Genomic DNA, 18,886 nt, shown 5'->3' on the forward strand with positions numbered 1-18,886 from the left:
ACAACCCTATTGATTTGTGAGGCAACCTTGAGGGATCTATGGACATGGACCCCAAGAACCCTCTGTTCCTCCACACTGCTAAGAGTCTTGCCATTAACCTTGTATTCTGCCTTCGAATTCGATCTCCCAAAGTGTATCACTTCACACTTTTCTGGGTTGAACTCCATCTGCCACTTCTCAGCCCAGCTCTGCATCTTATCAATGTTAACTTAAGTTTATGTAATTTATGGTTGTCACATTTGCAATGTACTGTGCTGCTGCTGCAAAATGCGAATATTCATGGCATTTATACCCTGGGTGTGTGTGCCCTTGACAATAAACTTGAACTTGTTTTAAATGTCCTGCAAATGCTCATACACTGCGCACAAGTGACATTGAAGTGACACCACCGCCTAGCTTCTGCCGCCCTCCCCATCACCAGGGTTTCAGACAAAATCCCACCACGCGATCCGCGCAATGCGGTAGGGCGATTGGTTTGACTGACAGGCAAGTGTAGTCCAATCAGTGCCTGCTTTGTGGTGAAGGAAGGTGGAGCGAGGGCGAGATGGACAGGTCAGGTGACCAACAGCGGGTGGGGAGGGGGGTTAGGTCACGTGATCAGACCTCCAGGGAAGCACCTCAAAGAGCTGGCAACTAAGTCCAGCAGGTCTACCTATCTGGCAGCCGGCGTTCCACATGTTGACGGGGGAGTAGTTGGAGGAGTCCGTCCTCAGGCCCGCTGGGTAAATCCTGCTCAGTTGTCGGGCATTGAGCTGAATGAAGGGGGTGCCTGCAAGAGACAAACAGGCCTGTCAGAATGTAAACGCTCTCAGCCACACTGTCGTCAGCCGTCCCATCAGTGACCTTGTCCATAGCACTCTCCCTCTCCCAACCTGAGGTTGCAAGACCTCCTCCAGGGAACACAGGACCATAAGATATAGGAGCAGAATCAGGCCATTCGGCCCATCGAGTCTGCTCCACCATTCAATCATGGTCAATTTTTTTCTACTCAACCCCATTCTCCCGGCTTCTCCCCGTAACCCTTAACCCCTCCTTACCAATCGGGAACCTATCAATCTCTGCCTTAAATACACCCAATGACTTGGCCTCCACTGCCCTCCGTGGCAACGAATTCCACAGATTCACCACCCTCTGGCTGAAGAAATTCCTCCTCATCTCAGTTCTAGAGGGACGTCCCTTTATTCTGAGGCTGTGCCCTCTGGTCCTAGACTCTCCTATTGATGGAAACATCCTCCCCACGTCCACTCTGTCCAGGCCCCTCAGTGTTCGGTTGGTTTCAAAGAGCTCCCCCCCTTCACAAGAGACACAAGACAAAAGAGGCTGCAGGTGCTGGAACCTGGAGCAATGCACAGACGCTGGAGGAACTCAGCGGGTCAGGCAGCATCTGTGGAGGGAAGTGGACAGTCGACATTTCGGATCGAGACTCTTCTGGGCTACACGAGGACCCCAGACCAGTGCCCTCTCAGGTACAATCTCACGGCACTGATACAACAGCATTCAATCCAACACATAGAGCAGAGGATCATCACATTGCTGACGGGAGCTTGCTGTGTGTAGATTTTGTACACCTCAAAGGTGACTGCCTTTCCAACACGTGGTCTTGGCTGTAGACAGAGCCACCAAGCTAACCTATACTTCAGCTGTCGAAAACAAACTGCTGGAGGAACTCAACATCTGTGGAGGAAAACAGACAGTTGACGTTTCAAGTTGAGACCCTTCATCCATCCATCTCCCCCCACAGATGCTGCTCGACCCTCTGAGTTCCACCAGCAGTTTGCTTCTTGCTCCAGGTTCCAGCATTTTTTTTTTAATACAAGATTTTTTTATTAGTCACATGTACATCGAAACACACAGTGAAATGCATCTTTTGTGTAGAGTGTTCTGGGGGCAGCCTGCAAGTGTCGCCACGCTTCTGGTGCCAACACAGCACGCCCACAACTTCCTAACCTGTACGTCTTTGGAATGTGGGAGGAAACCGGAGCACCCGGAGGAAACCCATGCAGACATGGGGAGAACGTACAAACTCCTTACAGACAGCGGTCTGAATTGAACCTGGGTACTGGCACTGTAATAGCGTTATGCTAACCGCTACACTATCATGCTTGCCTCTCTTGTGTCTCTCTTGCAGTCTCTTGTGTTTTCATTTCAGGATTTATAAAATTATGAGAGGTATAGATAGAGTAGACAGTCAGAATCTGTCTCCCAGGGTGGAAATGCCAAACACAAGAGGACATGCATTTAAAGTGAGAGGGGGGAAAGTTTAAAGGAGATGTGCGGGGCAAGTTTTTTTTAATGCAGAGAGCAGTGGGTGCCTGGAGCGGGCTGCCATGCGGAGTGGTGGAAGCAGATACAATCGTGGTGGTGAAGAGGCTGTTTGATGAAAGTGCAGGGAGTGGAGGGATATGGGTCATGTGCAGACAGAGGAGATTTAGTTTAATTTGGCATCATGTTCAGCACAGATGTGTTGGGCCGAAGGGCCTGTTCCTGTGCTGTACTGTTCTATGTTCTACGGATCCAGTCTTGAGTAATTGACTGGCATGGATCGGCTCTCTGCACAGCTTCCAAGAGTGACATGCAGTCTCAGCGAATTCTGAAGAGGCTGGTTCCTCTTCCCAGGAGCACTGATCCTGGAGGAGGCGTGGGTTACCAGATGACCTCTCTCTGCCACAAGAGGCTGAGTATATTCAGGCACCGGGGTTGGTGGACTGTTGGACACTTGAGGGAACCAGCCTGCCCACCAAAGTGGGACGGGAGAGTGAAGCTGAACTGGGGGTTCAGGCTCTGTGGCCTGTCCCTGCCAATGTGTTGAAAATCAACAGGCTGCAGATGCCGAAAACCTGAAATAAAAACAGCAAATGCTGGAAACACTCAGTAGGTCAGGCAGCGTCAGTGGAGAGAGGAACGTTTCAGATCTGTAATATAGACCCACATTTTCTCTCTCCACTAACACATTGGGCATTTCCGACAGCTCTGGATTTCCATTAGATTAGACCATTCAATCAGGGTGCAATGAAATTCCTTGTTCGTGTGAAGCCCACAGAGTAAATAGTAGATATGGTAATAAATACTGCAATAAATACAGCCACGAGTGCAAAACAACAGAATGGTGCAAAGGCTGGAGTGCAAACTGATGTAGTGCAAAGAGGAATGCTGAAGTGACAATAACGAAATAACTGAGAGAGGTGGAATTAAGAGTCCATGAATGTAGTAGCACCACCGGGAAGGGGGTGTGAAGGAAATGTTTACACATCCTTACGTTCACTTCTTCTCTAACTGCATTCATTAATCTATCATAGCGTCACACAACACAGAAACCCTCTTTTCAGCCCATCTCGTCTATGCCAACCTTGATGTCTATCTATACATCCCATTTGGTGAAGCAGCCAGCATAATCAAAGACCCCATCCACCTGGGTCATTCTCTCTTCTCTCCTCTTCCATCGGGTCGAAGATACAGGTGCCTGAGGGCATGTACCACCAGACTTAAGGACAGCTTCTATCCCACAGTGATAAGACTATTGAACAGTTCCCTATACGATAAGATGGACTATCACCTCACGATCTACCTTCTTGTGACCTTGCACTTTATTGCACTGCACCTTCTCTGTAGCTGTGACACTTTACTCTGTACTGTTATTGTTTTTACCCTGTACTACATCAATGCACTCTGCACTAAATCAATGCACTCTGTACTAACCCATTGTAACTGCACTGTGTAATGAATTGACCTGTATGATTGGTATGCATGGACAAGTTTTTCACTGTACCTCGGTACAAGTGACAATAATAAACCAATATCAATTTGCCTGCAATTGGCCAATATCCTCCTAAGCCTTTGTTATCCATGTACCTTTCTGAATGTCTTTTAAATGCTGTAACTGTCTCTTTCTCCACCACCTCCTCTGGCAGCTCACTGCAAGTATTCACCACCCTCTGTGTGAAAAACCTACCCTTCAGATCTCCTTTAAATTTCTCCCCTCTCACCTTAAACCTGTGCCCTCTAGTTCTAGACTCCCCTACCCTAGGAAAAAGATACGGACTATCCAAGCCCCTCATAATTTGATAAACCTCCATAAGGTCACTCCTCAGCCTCCTATGTTCCAGTGAGAATAAACCCAGTCCATCCGACCTCTCCTTATAACCACAGCCCTTCACTCCAGGCATCATCCTGCTGAATCTCTTCTGCACTCTCTCCATTGCTACCACATCCTTCCCGTGGTGTGGTGACCAGAATGTACACAATACTCCGACTGTGGCCTAACCGATGTTTTGTACAATGATAACATGATGTTCCAACTCTTACGCTCAATGCCTTGGCCCACGAAGGCAAGAATACCAAATGCCTTCTTCACTACTTTATTGGTATTGGTATTGGTTTATTATTGTCACTTGTACCAAGGTACAGTGAAAAACTTGTCTTGCATATCGATCGTACAGATCAATTCATTACACAGTGCAGTTACATTGTGTTAGTACAGAGTGCATTGAGGTAGTACAGGTAAAAACAATAACAGTACAGAGTAAAGTGTTACAGTTACAGAGAAAGTGCAGTGCAGGTAGACAATAAGGTGGAAGGTCACAACAAGGTAGATTGTGAGGTCAGAGTCCATCTCATCGTATAAGGGAACTGTTCAATAGTCTTATCACAGTGGGGTAGAAGCTGTCCTTGAGCCTGGTGGTACGTGCCCTCAGGCTCCTGTATATTCTACCTGATGGGAGAGAATGACCCAGGTGGGTGGGGTCTTTGATTACGCTGGCTGCTTCACCAAGGCAACGAGAGGTAAAGACCAAGGAGGGGAGGCTGGTTTCTGTGACGCGCTGGGCTGTGTCCACAACTCTCTGCAGTTTCTTGCAGTCCTGGGCAGAGCAGTTGCCGTACCAAGCTGTGATGCATCTAGATAGGATGCTTTCTATGGTGTATCGATAAAAGTTGGTGAGTGATAAAAGTTGGTGAGTGATAAAAGTAGACCTGTGTCGCCACTATGAACTTGCATCCCGAGGTATCTACCTACGTCAATGCTCCTAAGGCCCCTGCCAAATACTCTATATGTCCCACCAGAGTTTAACTTCCCAAAGTGCATTACCTCACACCTGTCTGGATTAAATCCCACCTGCCACTGCTCTGCCCAACTCTCCAGCTGATCTACGTCCCACTGTACAACTTCCTTCACCCTCTACAACTCCACCAATTTTTGTGACGTTTGCAAACCTACTAATCATCCTCATCCAAATCATTGATACATAGTACAAACAGCAAAGGTCCCAGCACCAAACCCTGCGGTACATCATTTGCTACAGACTTCCAGTCAGAGAAACACGCATCCACCTCTGTTTCCTAGCAGTTGGCTTCAGCAAGTATCCCATCCATCTCCCTCCCACCCTTTCTGCAGCTGAAAGCTCGCTTGTTTTTTTTGACAGATTGTTTCTCCACAGACGCTGCCTGACCTGTCAATATATTCCCAATCTCCGCTTACCTGAATCCTGCACCAGTTTATTGAACTTATTTTCCACAAAGGATGACATTTCATAGAAGACTTGGTTGTTCATGGCATCTTCAAACCCATTGAAGTGGACACTCTTGCAGTAGATGACCAGGTCAGACAGCTCCTTGGACAGCTTGACCTGGAGAAAAGAGGTGGCAGCCACACAAGTGATCCTGGCACATTCAGTGCTTGTCGAGATGGGTGGTAGGTACCTGGGTCGGGGATTACCCTGCACCACCTGTTGAAAGATCTCTTGGGGCCCTTCTCAACCCTTGTGGGATCCCTGCCCTCCTCCAGTTCTGGCCAAGCACTCGCCTGCTTCTAGTCATAAGAGTCATACAGCAGGGAAACAGGCCATTTGGCCCAACTCGTCCATGCCGACTGTGTTGCCCAGCAAGCTAGTCCCAGCTGCCCACATTTGGCCCATAGCCCTCTAAACCTCTCCTATCCATGTACTTATCTAGATAGCTTTTAAATGTGCCCTCCTCAACCACTATTTCTGGCAGCTCGTTCCAAATACGCACCATCCTTTGCATGAAGAAGCTGCCCCTGATGTCCCTTTTAAATCTCTCGCCTCTGATCTTAAACCTATGCCCTCTTGTTTTTAGCACCCCCTCCCTTTCACCCTGCCTATGCCCCTCAGGATCTTATACACCTCCATCAGGTCACCTTTCAATCTCCGACATTCCAGGGAATAAAGTCCCAGTCTACGCAACCTCTCCTTGTAACTCAGGCCCCCAAATTCAGGCAACACCCTGGTAAACCTTTTCTGCACTCTTTCTAGTTTAATAACATCTTTCCTGTAAAAAGGTGACCAAAACCTTGATAGCAGGGCTCCCAGCTTTGAAATCTCCACCATAGACCTCCCCACTGCCCCCATCACGAAGATGCTCCTCTTTGACCCAGCTTTGCCCTTGTATCTCCTTCCACAGCTTCATCTGGGGAGAGGGAATGTCAGGAGGGGGTGCTATATGAAAGCAAGTTGTTGTACGCTGGAGGCGGGGTAACGATGTCAGGGGTGAAGAAGAAGGGGGTGTGGTTATGCTGATAGACAGGGACAGTGAGTGACAGGTTAGAACCCACCCACATCTTGGGGCCAGCCAATCAGCAATCTGGTTTTACACACCCGCCCTACACTACTTCCCATTCGACGAGCTGCAGTTTAACCTTTACCTGATGCCAATGTTATCCCTCAGGGCCAGATCATAGACTCATACAGCACGGAAACAGGCCCTTCGGCCCAACTGGCCCATTTAAGCTAGTTCCATTTGCCTGTGTTTGGCCCATATCCCTCTAAACCTTTCCTATCCATGTACCTGTCCAAGTGTCTTTTAAACGTTGTTAATGTAACCTACCTCAACCACTTCCTCTGGCAGCTCGTTCCATATACGGACCGGCCTTTGGGTAAAAAAGTTGCCTCTTGGGTCCCTATTGTATCTCTCCCCTCTCATCTTGCACCTATGCCCACTAGATATTGATTCCCTGTCCCTGGGAGAAAGACTGTGCCCATTCACCCTCTCTATGCCCCTCGTGATGTTATACACCTCTATAACGTCACCCTCCTACACTCTAAGGAATAAAGCCTAGCCTGTCCAACCTCTCGCTGTGACTCAGGCCCTCGAGTCCTGGCAACATTCTCATAAATCTCTGCGCTCTTTCCAGCTTGATGACATCTTTCCTATAACAGGGCGACCAAAACTGAACACAATATTCCAGGTGGAGCCTCACCGACATCTTGTACAACTGCAACATAACGTCCCAATTCCTGTACCTAGTGCCCTGACTAATGAAAGCCAGCGTGCTAAATGCCTTCTATGCCCTGACTGATGAAGGCCAGTGTGCTAAATGCCAGGTAACTGGTAAAACTTTACGAGGGAGGGCTAGGAGAGAAGCAACAGTGATGGGTAACTCACGCCATGAAAGGAAAGTAGATTAAACTGGATGAATGTCGGCAGAACATGGAGACAGAGTGGGAACAGGCAATAGCTGGTGAGCTAGCCCGAGTAGGATGGGCCGAATGGAAGGGGAGCAAGGGAAACGGGGGCCGGAAGTGAGCAAGGAAGGAGATTCAGGCAAGGAGCAGGCAACTGAGAAGGGTGGGGCTGAGTGAGTGAGGAAGGGAGGGAGGGAGAGTGGGGAGGGTGGGGATGAGAGGGTGAGTGAATGAAGGAGGGAGGGAGTGAATACACAAGGGAAGGAGGGCGAAGGAGGGGAGAGGGAACGCCGGCGAAGGGACCCACCTTTCCTTTGGCCTTCTGCTTCTCTTCATCCTCCTGCACCTCGGCAGCCTCGTCCTCATCCGAGACCTCGTCGTTCTCTGCACTCTGATCGTCCTCCAGCCGGTTCAGCCTCTTGCCCTTCACCAGGATCTTCCCCTTCAGTTGCTGCAAATCATCCACCAGAACAGAAGCAACAAGGTGTGTTAGTGACCACAGTCATAGCGCACAGATCCATGCCAACCAAGGTGCCCATCCAAGCCAGTCCCATCTGCCCGCGTTTGTCCCGTATCCCTCTAAACCTTCCCGATCCATGTACCTGTCCAAGTGCCTTTTAAATGTCGTTAATGTACCTGCCTCAACCACTTTCTCTGGGAGCTCGTTCCATATACGGATTACTCTCTGGGTGAAAAAGTTGCCCCTCAGGTTTGTCTTAAATCTCTCCCCTTTCACCTTAAACCTATGCCCTAGGGGCAGGCACGGTAGTGTAGCGGTTAGCATAATGCTTCACAGCGCCAGCGACTCAGGTTCAAATCCGGCCGCTGTCTGTAAGGAGCTTGTACGTTCTCCCCGTGTCTGCGTGGGTTTCCTCCGGGTGCTCCGGTTTCCTCCCACATTCCAAAGACATACGGGCTAGGAAGTTGTGGGCACGCTATGTTGGCGCCAGAAGCGTGGCGACGCTTGTGGGCTGCCCCCCAGAACACTCTATGCAAAAGATGCATTTCACTGTGTGTTTCGATATACATGTGACTAATAAAGATGCAGTATCTTATATCTCTAGTTCCTGATTCCCCAACCTTGGGAAAAGGACTGTGTGCGTTCACCCTATCTATGCCCCTCACGATTTTATATACTTCTATATGATTGACCTTCATGAATAAAGTCCCAACCTGCTCAACCTCTCTCCATAACTCAGTTCCTCGAGTCCCGGCAACAACCTTGTAAATCTCCTCTGTACTTTTTCCAGCTTCATGGCTTCTTTCCTACAGCAGTGCGACCATAACTGAACACAACACTCCAAATGCAGCCTCACCAACGTCTTGTACAACCGCATCATAACATCCCAGTTTCTACACACAGTGCCCTGACTGATGAAGGCCAGCCTGCCAAACGCCTTCTTCACCGCCCTGTATACCTGCGACCATCTTGTAGATTCCAACAGGCTGGACCGCCATAGACCTTGACCCCCTCCCTTCATCTTTCTGAGGTCCCTCATCACTGCCCATCCCCACACAATCTGAACCCACTCCTGACCCGACTTACCTCTCTATCCTGGTCGGATGATCCATTGCTGACCTTTCGAATCATACACAGCATAAAAACAAGGGGAGACATGATAGAGGTGTACAAAATATTAAGAGGAATAGAGTGGACAGCCAGCGCCTCTCTCCCAGGGCACCAATGCTGAATACAAGAGGGCATAGCTTTAAAGTAATGGGTGGGAAGTTCAATGGAGATATCAGAGGAAGGTTTTTTACCCAGAGAGTAGTTGGGGCACGGAATCCGCTGCCTGGGACAGTGGTGGAGGCAGGTACGTAGGTCAAATTCAAGAGATTGTTAGATAAGCAATGGAGGAATTTAAAATAGAGGGATATATGGGAGGAAGGGGCTAGATAGTCTTAGGTGTGGTTTAAAGGTCGGCACAACATGGTGGGCCGAAGGGCCTGTATTGTGCTGTACTGTTCTATGGTTCTAGATTGGGTGCTTGCTGGATAACACACACATTGTGGGCCGAAGGGCCTATGTCTGAGCTGTATGGTTCTGCGACCATCAACCAGCAGTTAAACGATTAACTTGCCCTACTTCTTTCAAACAAAGGCAGGCTTGTGTAGGATTACACAGACCCCATTTGTACTTGGGTGAGTGGAGCCCGTGAATGGTGTTGTGCCGACCTTGATGCACCGGCACATTGGTTGCTGAATCCCTCCTTTCTCCCACCCCCATGAAACGTTTGCTTGTTTTGATACGAGCTCCCGGCACATTCCCATAAAAGAAGCAATGAGTGGAATTTCCTGCATCCTCCTGCTGCCACTCGGATTAGGGGCCGCCTTCAATAGCCCGGGGAGGTGTGTCGAACTGAGACTGCCCTCTGCATGAGTCCCAACCAGGCCTCCACAACCTGCAACCTGCCCAGTGCCGCTGACACACACCCCAAGGTCTGCTCACCCTTCATGGCCTCAGCTCACTGTCCAACACTGGCTCTCGGTCAATTTAAAACTCTTGTCCCTGTTCTCAGTTGCAGAGTTGCTGCTCACCTGATCCAGCACAAGCTTCAGGTAACGTGCCACTCGATCCTTCTCCATGTCCTTACTACGCTTCATCCACTGTGTACACACTGCATTTACACCCCTCCCTGCCTCTGTAACCCCCTCCCACACCTGCACCCCTCCCTGCCTCTGTAACCCCCTCCAGTATCTACACCCCTCCCTGCCCCTGTAACCCCTCGGCACCTACACCCCTCCCTGTCTCTGTAACCCCTTCCCTCCTCTACACCCCTCCTTGTTTCTGTAATCTCGTCCGGCCCCTACACCCCTCCCTATCTCTGAAACCCCCTCCGGCCCCTGCACCTCTCCATAACTCTGTAACCCCCTCCAGCCCCTGCACCCCTCTGTAACCCCCTCCAGCCCCTGTACCTCTCTCCAGCTTTACAACGCACCTGATCTCTCTGCTCCTCTAATTCGAGCACCTGTCATTTCTATGGTCATGGCTGGTGGAGAGATACCAGACGCCACAGGGTCCACAGAAACGTGTTGGCCAGCAGGGCCCTCTCTGGGTTGGTCCTCTATTGTTTGGATAAAGCCCTGACTGCACAGTCTGCTCCTTACCTCAGGTGAGGGGAATTGGGTGGGCACTTTTCCGTCGATGGTCCTGGTCAGCAGCTTGTCCCCGAGGATGGTCTTCATGTGTTGGGCCATGACGTTCTGCTGTTCTATGCTGCAGTGATTCTCCAGAGACAGGATAACAGGGTAGGGAGAAGCCTGGAAATGAACACCACATCATGTTAGCAGGGAGTCCAAGCTGCTGTCTGCAATCAGCGGATGGGAATGGGAAGCACTGATTCATTGGAGACAGTGAGGTCCGCATAACTCGCCCTCTTGAATGGGGGTCAGGTCTCAAGTGCACCCACTGGTGGGAAGCCACTGTATGGATGGTTAGCTCTGGTCTGGCACGGTCTGGTTGGAATGATCTGGTAAGATGCAGAAAGGGCTTCATCACATCGGAGTGTGGAGGGTGTTCCTGCAGTAGATCAAACTGGGGGGGGTCACCATTATAAATAAGACAGCGGTAAACCGAGTCATGAGTGAGAGAAGAGTCCCGAGACTATACAACTCCGTCACAGAGGCTGTGGTCAAGGTGAAAAGCAAACGTGTATTTAAGGGAAAACTAAGTACATGAGAGAGAAGGGAATGGAGGATAGCTCAGTCACAGAGCTATACAGCACAGAAACAGGCCCTTCAGCCCAACTCATCCATACTGACCAAGATGCCCACCTGAGCCACAGTCCCACCTAAGATAAGATTTCTTTATTAGTCACGTACATCGAAACACACAGTGAAATGCATCTTTGACATAGAGTGTTCTGGGGGGCAGCCCACAAGTGTCGCCACGCTTCCGGCGCCAACATAGCATGCCCACAACTTCCTAACCCGTATGTCTGTGGAATGTGGGAAGAAACCGGAGCACCCGGAGGAAACCCACGCAGACACGGGGAGAATGTATAAACTCCTTACAGACAGCGGCCGGAATTGAACCTGGGTCGCTGGTGCTGTAATAGCGTCACGCCAAATGCTGCACCACCATGCCTGTACATTTGGTCCATATCCCCCCGGAATCTTTCCCATCCCTGTGCTTATCCAAATGCCTGTTAAATGCTGTTATTGCACCTGCCTCAACCACTTCGTCTGGCAACTCGTTCCCTTTATAAATTATCCCTAGGTGGATAGACTAAGAGGGAGTAGGGTGGGAGGTGGCTGTTATGGAGAACAAAGACTGGATTGTGCATGGCCCACTTCTGTGCTGAGGCTCAGTAACAGTCCATTCCTTTGGGTCCAGTTTGCATGCAGGATCAATTTCACGCACCCACGAAAGGCTGCAGAGGAGATTTACCAGGATGCTGCCTGGTTTGCTCCCTGTGCATTATGAGGAGAGACTAAGGGAGCTAGGGCTTTACTCTTTGGAGAGAAGGATGATGAGAGGAGATAGAGGTGTACAAAATATTAAGAGGAATAGATAGAGTGGACAGCCAGCGCCTCTTTCCCAGGGCACCAATGCCCAATACAAGAGGGCAGGGGCTTTAAAGTAATGGGTGGGAAGTTCAAGGGAGATATCAGAGGGAGGTTTTTTTTACCCAGAGAGTGGTTGGGGCATGGAATGCGCTGCCTGGGGTGGTGGTGGAGGCAGGTACATTGGTCAAATTCAAGAGATTACTAGATAAGCAAATGAAGGAATTTAAAATAGGGGGATATGTGGGAGGAAGGGGTTAGATAGTCTTAGGCGAGATTTATAGGTCGGAACAACATTGTGGGCTGAAGGGCCTGTGTTGTGCTGTAATGTTCTATGTTCTATGACTGTTCACCCATCCCGTCGTATTCTAAACCATCCCCTTGGAGGAGAATTGAAGAGGACGGGGTTGTGGTGGGAGCTGCAAGGCGTTCTGTGAGGGAAAACTACTCCAGACACACCGGGAGAGGCAATAATGGACCATGGAGAGCAACTCGGCACACCAGAGGGAGGAGGACAGTGAATGGCCGAGGGGTTCGGAAGTGGACACTGGGAGAATCAACCTTTCGGTTCTCCCTCCGCAAGCACCGTGGAAGGTTTCTATCCACAGCTTGTTCCTGTGCCAGCTGTGTTTTACTCAAGTCTGCGTTTGACACAGACTGGGACAACCATAAGATTTCCGGCTGGAGGGCAGGAAACCAGCTGATTTGCTTAAAACTAGTTTTTAAGCAGCCACATCAAACAACTGGGACAGTAAAAGCTTAAGTTATGAAAATGAGCTAGTTGATTGCCAAGCATATTATCATCTGCTCACCATACTCTGATCGGGACCCTTTTCACTTTGATCATATTGCTGGGAGTCAGTCTCATCTGATGATTAAAAGCTGGATCGCAGAATTACAGACAAAGCAAAGGGACTGAGTTCTAGAGGTACAATGCTTCGGAGCAATATAATTAGGTGTGTCAAACAATCTGCTGGAGGAAATCAGCGGGTCAAGCAGCATCTGTCGGTGGGGGGAAGGAACTGTTGACGTTTTGGGTCAAAATCCTTCATCAGGGTATAAGTACGAGAGGACACGGCTTTAGGGTGAAAGGGGTAAGGTTTAGGGGGAACATTGGAGGAACTTCACTCAGAGAGTGGTGGGAGTGTGGAACGGGCTGCCATCTGACGTGGTAAGTGCGGGCTCACTCAAGTTTTAAGAATAAATTGGATAGATACATGGATGGGAGAGGTCTGGAGGGTTATGGACTGGGTGCAGGTCAATGGGACTAGCGGAATAAAGTTTCGGCACAGACTAGAAGGGCCGAATGGCCTGTTTTCTGTGCTGTGCTGTTCTAAAAGCTGAGAGCGGGCAGGGGAGATGGCCAGTATAGAGAGGAGAGGGGAAGTGGTGAAAAGCGAGTCCGAGGTGATTGGTGGAATAAGGAGGAGTGTAAGATGACAGGCAGATGGTGTCAGGTAGGGGAGGGGAGCAGGCAGGTGGAGCTGGGAGACAGTGGCAGGTGGGTGAGAGATGGAGGCAGACGGAGAGAGTGGAAAAAAGCAAAAAAAACAGATGGAGCAAGCTGGGAGGAGGGGAGGGGAGGGCAAAGATGGGAGACAGCTGCTGGAGGGAGATAAGCAGGAACACAAAAGGGCTGCCAGTGCTGGAATTGGATAAGTAAAGGAGGTGAGGTTACTCCAGATTCCAGCACCTGCAGCCTCTTGTGTCTCCATAATCGGGTGTGCATCGCATTGGTCTCCTTATCTGAAGGAAGGATGTAAATGCACATACACACAGGGCAGGCACGGTAGTGCAGTAGTTAGTATAATGCTTTACAGCACCAGCGACCCGGGTTCAATTCTGGCCGCTGTCTGTAAGGAGTTTGTATGTTCTCCCCGTGTCTGTGTGGGTTTCCTCTGGGTGCTCCGGTTTCCTCCCACATTCCAGAGACATACGGGTTAGGAAGTTGTGGGCATGCTATGTTGGCGCCGGGAGCGTGGCGACACTTGCGGGGCTGTCCCCAGAATACCCGACGCAAAAGGTGCATTTCACTGTGTGTTTCAATGTACATGTGACTAATAAAGAAATCTTATCTTATGTGTTGGGAGCAGTTCAGAGAAGGCTGACTGGGCTGATACCTGGAATGGGCAAGCAGTCTTATGAGGAAAGGTTGGACAGACTGGCCTGGTATCTGCTGGAGTTTAGGGGGCAGGATTTAAAGCTACTTGGAGGGTCTTGACAGGGTGGATGTGGAGAGGATATTTCCTTGTGGCAGAATCCCGCTGCCTTGGGAAAGCAGCTAACATAATCAAGGGCCCCTCCCACCCCAGTCATTCTCTCTTCTCCCCCCTCCCATTGGGCAGAAGATACAAAAGATAGAGACCATGTATCATCAGGCTCAAGGACAGCTTCTATCCCTCTGCTATGAGTCTCTTGAACGGACCTCTCATACGCTAAAACATGAAATTCTGGTGACTCACCTTACCGGTATCGAACCGGCTCCCGAGATCGCGAGCGTCGTCAGAGGCCCCAACCCAAGATGGCGCGGGGCCCTCCTTCTTCTCCATCGTTGGGCTAGGAAAGCCCGCGTGTGGGAAGGTCAGGTGACCCGCGCGTGACATCAGCGCGGGGACTGAAGCGCGGGAAGAGTTTCGGTATTAAAAGGCGCACCGCACCCCTGTCGAGCAATCGACTTCTGACTTCAAGCAACAGACTCCGTGTCTTTATTCTATTGTAGTGTAGCTAGCTGCTACAAAAACTTGATTTCTCAGTCTACCTCATCGTTGCCCTAGCACTTTGTCTGCTGCACTGCACTTTGTAACTGTCACACTATATTCTGCATTCTGTTTGCCTTCTTATTACCTTGATGTATTTATATGAAGAATGATCTATCTGGATGGCACGCAAACAAAAGCTTTTCACTGTATCTCGGTACATGTGACAATGATAAACCAATACCAATAGAATTTTTAAAGTTTAAAAATATGGGGTCACCCATTTAAGACAGATGAGGGTCTTTTTCCTCTTGGGGGGTCATGAGTCTTCGGAACTCTCTTCCTCAAAGGACAGCAGAATCTTTGAATATTTCTATGGCAGAGAGACTCTTGATAAGCAAGGGAGTGGAAGGTTACTGGGGGTAGTCACGATGTGGAGTTAAGGTTATCATTATATGATCAACCACAATATTAAATGACGGAGCAGGCTCAAGGAAATGAGTGGTTGACTTTCAACCTAGTTTGTAAGTTCATTTGTAACTTCCACTTGACACTGCCCGGTATGGAGGCTCCAATGTGCAGGATCGCAAGGAGCTGCAGAGGGTTGTAGGCTCAACCAGCTCCATCACAGGCACAACCTTCTCCGCCATCGAGGACATCTTCAAGAGGTGGTGCCTCAAGAAGGCGGCATCCATCACTAAGGACCCTCACCATCCGGGACATGCCCTCTTCTTGTTACTACCATCGGGGACGAGGTACAGGAGCCTGAAGACCCATATTCAACGATTCAGAAACAGCTTCTTCCCCTCCGCCATCAGATTTCCCATGAATCCATGAACACTACCTCGTTATTCCTCTTTTGCACTATTTATTTATTTTTGTAACTTATGGTAAGTTTTTATGTCTTGTACTGTACTGCTGCTGCAAAACAACAAATTTCACGTCATAGCTCAGTGATAATAACCTGATTCTGAGGTTTGCACAGAGCAGTGTCAGCTTACCTTAAAGGCATAAGTATTTATGACTTGTATGACATCCTTGAAGAGGATTTTTGAGGTCAAGGTGTAGCCATGATAAATGACTGGCTCTCCGTTCTGTCCATCCCAGCAGTCCAGCTCCACACAGCGGCAGCCTTTATTGAGTGCTCTGTGGGTGAGATCCAATGGCTCGGCTTAGCGTGATTCTCATGGCACAGGAGGGGGTGCTGAGGTCGAGAGGGTCGACACCTTCAAGTTCCTTGGTGCAAATATCACCAATGATTTGTTCTGGTCCAACCACATAGACGCTACGGCCATGAAAGCTCACCAGTGCCTCTACTTCCTCAGGAAGCTAAGGAAATTTGGCATGTCCCCTTTGACCCACACCAATTTTTACGGATGCACCAAGCCATGATGCATCTGGATGGGATGCTTTCTATGGTGCATCTAAGCTGATCAGCTTTCATGGCTGTGGCGTCTACGTGGTTGGACCAGGACTGGCTGTTGGTGATGTTCACTCTAAGGAACTTGAAGCTGTCAACCCTCTCGACCTCAGCACCGTTGATGTAAACAGGAGTGTGTGCACCACCCCCCTTCCTGTAGTCAATGACCAGCTCTTTTGTTTTGCTGACATTGAGGGAAAGATGGACCTCTCCTACACTGAGAAGAACAGTCCTGGTTTGTCCTGACCTTGTAACTGAAAACACTTATGTCTGAGAGCATTCTAGACATGCTCTAATGTTCTCTCCAAGCTATGGAGGCCAGCGTTGGCCATAAGACTCCATATGAAGCCTCATCAGTGATATATTAAGGTTTGGTTGAACTTCCTCGTTTTTATACTGCATTATCTGTGACCTGAACGATGAACTAACAGAAGGGGCAACTTGCTAAAATGTACACTGAAAATACTGGAAAAACTCAGCAGGTCCACCAGCATCTGTGGAGAGAGAAGCAGTTGAATATTTCAGACCTGTTTCTCTTGCCACAGATGCTGCCTGACCTGTTGAGTTTTTCTGGCATTTTGTGTTTTTATTTCAGAATTCCAACATCTGCAGTTATTTTGATTTTCATTTGCTCAGTTTTTCTTCTGCAGACACCTTCTTCCAATAGCAAAGCACATTCCAACTTCTCTATCCAATGACCGAAGCACACTCCCATCTAATCAGAAGCACCACTCCCTGAATTCTCCCTACAGACACTATACACCACCCAATTACCTCACCTTCGTCATCATATAAATGTTGTACAAGATTTTGGTGAGGCCGCACTTGGAGGATTGTGTTCAGTTTTGGTCACCCTGCTATAGGAAATACGTCATTAAGCTGGAAAGAGTGTAGAAAAGATTTACAAGGATGTTGCAGGGACTTGAGGGACTGAGTTATAGGGAGAGGTTGGACAGGCTAGGACTTTTATTCCTTGGAGCATAGAAGATTGAGAGGTGATCTTACAGAGGTGTATAACATCATGAGGGGTATAGATAGGGTGAATGTACTCAGTCTTTTTCCCAGGGTTGGGAAATCAAGAACTAGAGGGCACACGTTTAAGGTGAGAGGGGAGAGATTTAATAGGAACCTGAGGGGTAACTTTTTCACACAGAGGATCAAAAACTAGAGGGACATAGGTTGAAGGTGAGAGGGGAAGAGTCAATAGGGAACTTGAGGGCCAACTGTTTTACATAAAGGGTGGTAGGTATGTGGAATGAGCTGCCAGAGGAAGTGGTTGAGGCAGGTACAATAACAGCTTTAACAGACAGGTACATGGGTAGGAAAGGTTTGGAGGGACATGGGCCAAACGCTGGCAAATGGGACTAGCTTGGATGGGCATCTTGGTTGGCATGGACCAGTTGGGCCGAAGGGCCTGTTTCCATGCTCTATGACTCTAAAATACAATTACCAGGCTCCCCTCCACAAATACAAATACATGTCTAGAAGTTTTTATGCATGATGCCGTTTCCACGTGCTAGGCAAATCGTCATTTACAGAGAGAATTGCCAATTGCAATGATTTCGTAAAATTATACCGCTTTGGAAGTTCAGCTGGGCACTCTCAGTCACAATTGAGTCAGATGCACAGGTAACACTCAGTTCCCATGAAACAATACTTCTAGTTGTTGGCTCACATTGTGCTGAATTAAATCTATCATGGAAACACTCAGGTTGACCATGTCTGAGCAGATGAGGACTGGGAACCCCACCTGAATTACTTCCTCATCCTTGTGCCCCCCACCCCCACCCCCCAATCCAACCCCATCCCATTATTGCTCCACCTGCCAATTTTATTTCCCTCCCCGATGGCCTCCAACTTTTGTCCCATCCCAATTTGTTGATATGGCCCAGGACTCTGCTCCAACCCTTAAACATGGGGTCCCGATCTGATCCCTGACTCCGCACTCGATCCACAACTTCCGATCCAACAGTGGCCCAATCCTGACTCAACTTGTGAACCTCAAGAACTCGGTACCTCCCTGATACTTTCCTTTAAACATTTCAAAATGGTATAGGGTCATAGACTCACACAGCACGGAACAGGCCCTTCGACCCAACTTGTCCATGCTGACCAAAATTCTCATCTAAGCCAGTCCCATTTGCCAGCGTTTGGCCCATATCCCCCTAAACCTTTCCTACCCATGTACCTGTCCAAGTTCCTTTTAAATGCCGCTAATGTACCTGCCTCAACCACTTCCTCTGGCAGCTCGTTCCATATACTGAACACCCTCGGTGAAAAAGGTTGCCCCTCTGGTTCCTATTAAATCTCTCCCTTCTCACATTAAACTTATGGCCTTTAGTTCTTGATTCCCCAACCCTGGGAAAAAGACAAACTGCATTCACCCTATCTATGCCCCTCATGATTTTATACATCTCTATAAGATCACCCTCAGTTTCCGATGCTCCAAGGAATAAAGTCCTAGCCTGTCCAACCTATAACTTGGACGAGTCCTGGCAACATCCTTGTAAATCTCCTCTGCACTCTTCCAGCTTAATTTCATCTTTCCTGTAGTAGGGTGACCAAAACTGTACACAATACTCCAGGTGTGGCCTCACCAATGTCTTGTACTACTGCAACATGACGTCCCAACTCTATACTCAATGCTCTGACTGATGAAGACCTAGTGTGCCAAATGCCTTCTGACCACCCTTGACTACCTGTGACGTCACTTTCAGCGAACTATGTACTTGTACTCCTAGGTCCCTCTGTTCTACAACACTCCCCAGGGCCTACTGTTCACTGTGAAAGTCCTACCCTGGTTTGACTTCCCAAAACGCAACACCTTGCGCTTAGCTGAATTAAACTCC

The 18,886-nt window shown here is 49.0% G+C and overlaps 1 protein-coding gene across 1 annotated transcript in view; it reads right to left on the reverse strand.

Moving 5' to 3' along the window:
* Positions 1-18,886, reverse strand: part of plcd1a (phospholipase C, delta 1a) — a 101,362-nt gene that overhangs the window by 10,901 nt on the left and 71,575 nt on the right. Inside the window, 5 exon segments of the mRNA XM_052015397.1 lie at positions 653-769; positions 5,474-5,621; positions 7,723-7,866; positions 10,524-10,676; positions 15,619-15,763. Of these exon segments, the coding sequence (XP_051871357.1) occupies positions 653-769; positions 5,474-5,621; positions 7,723-7,866; positions 10,524-10,676; positions 15,619-15,763 (707 nt within the window).

This window comes from Pristis pectinata, chromosome 5 (genome assembly GCF_009764475.1).
Source record: "Pristis pectinata isolate sPriPec2 chromosome 5, sPriPec2.1.pri, whole genome shotgun sequence".
Classification (NCBI taxonomy): Eukaryota; Metazoa; Chordata; class Chondrichthyes; order Rhinopristiformes; family Pristidae; genus Pristis; species Pristis pectinata.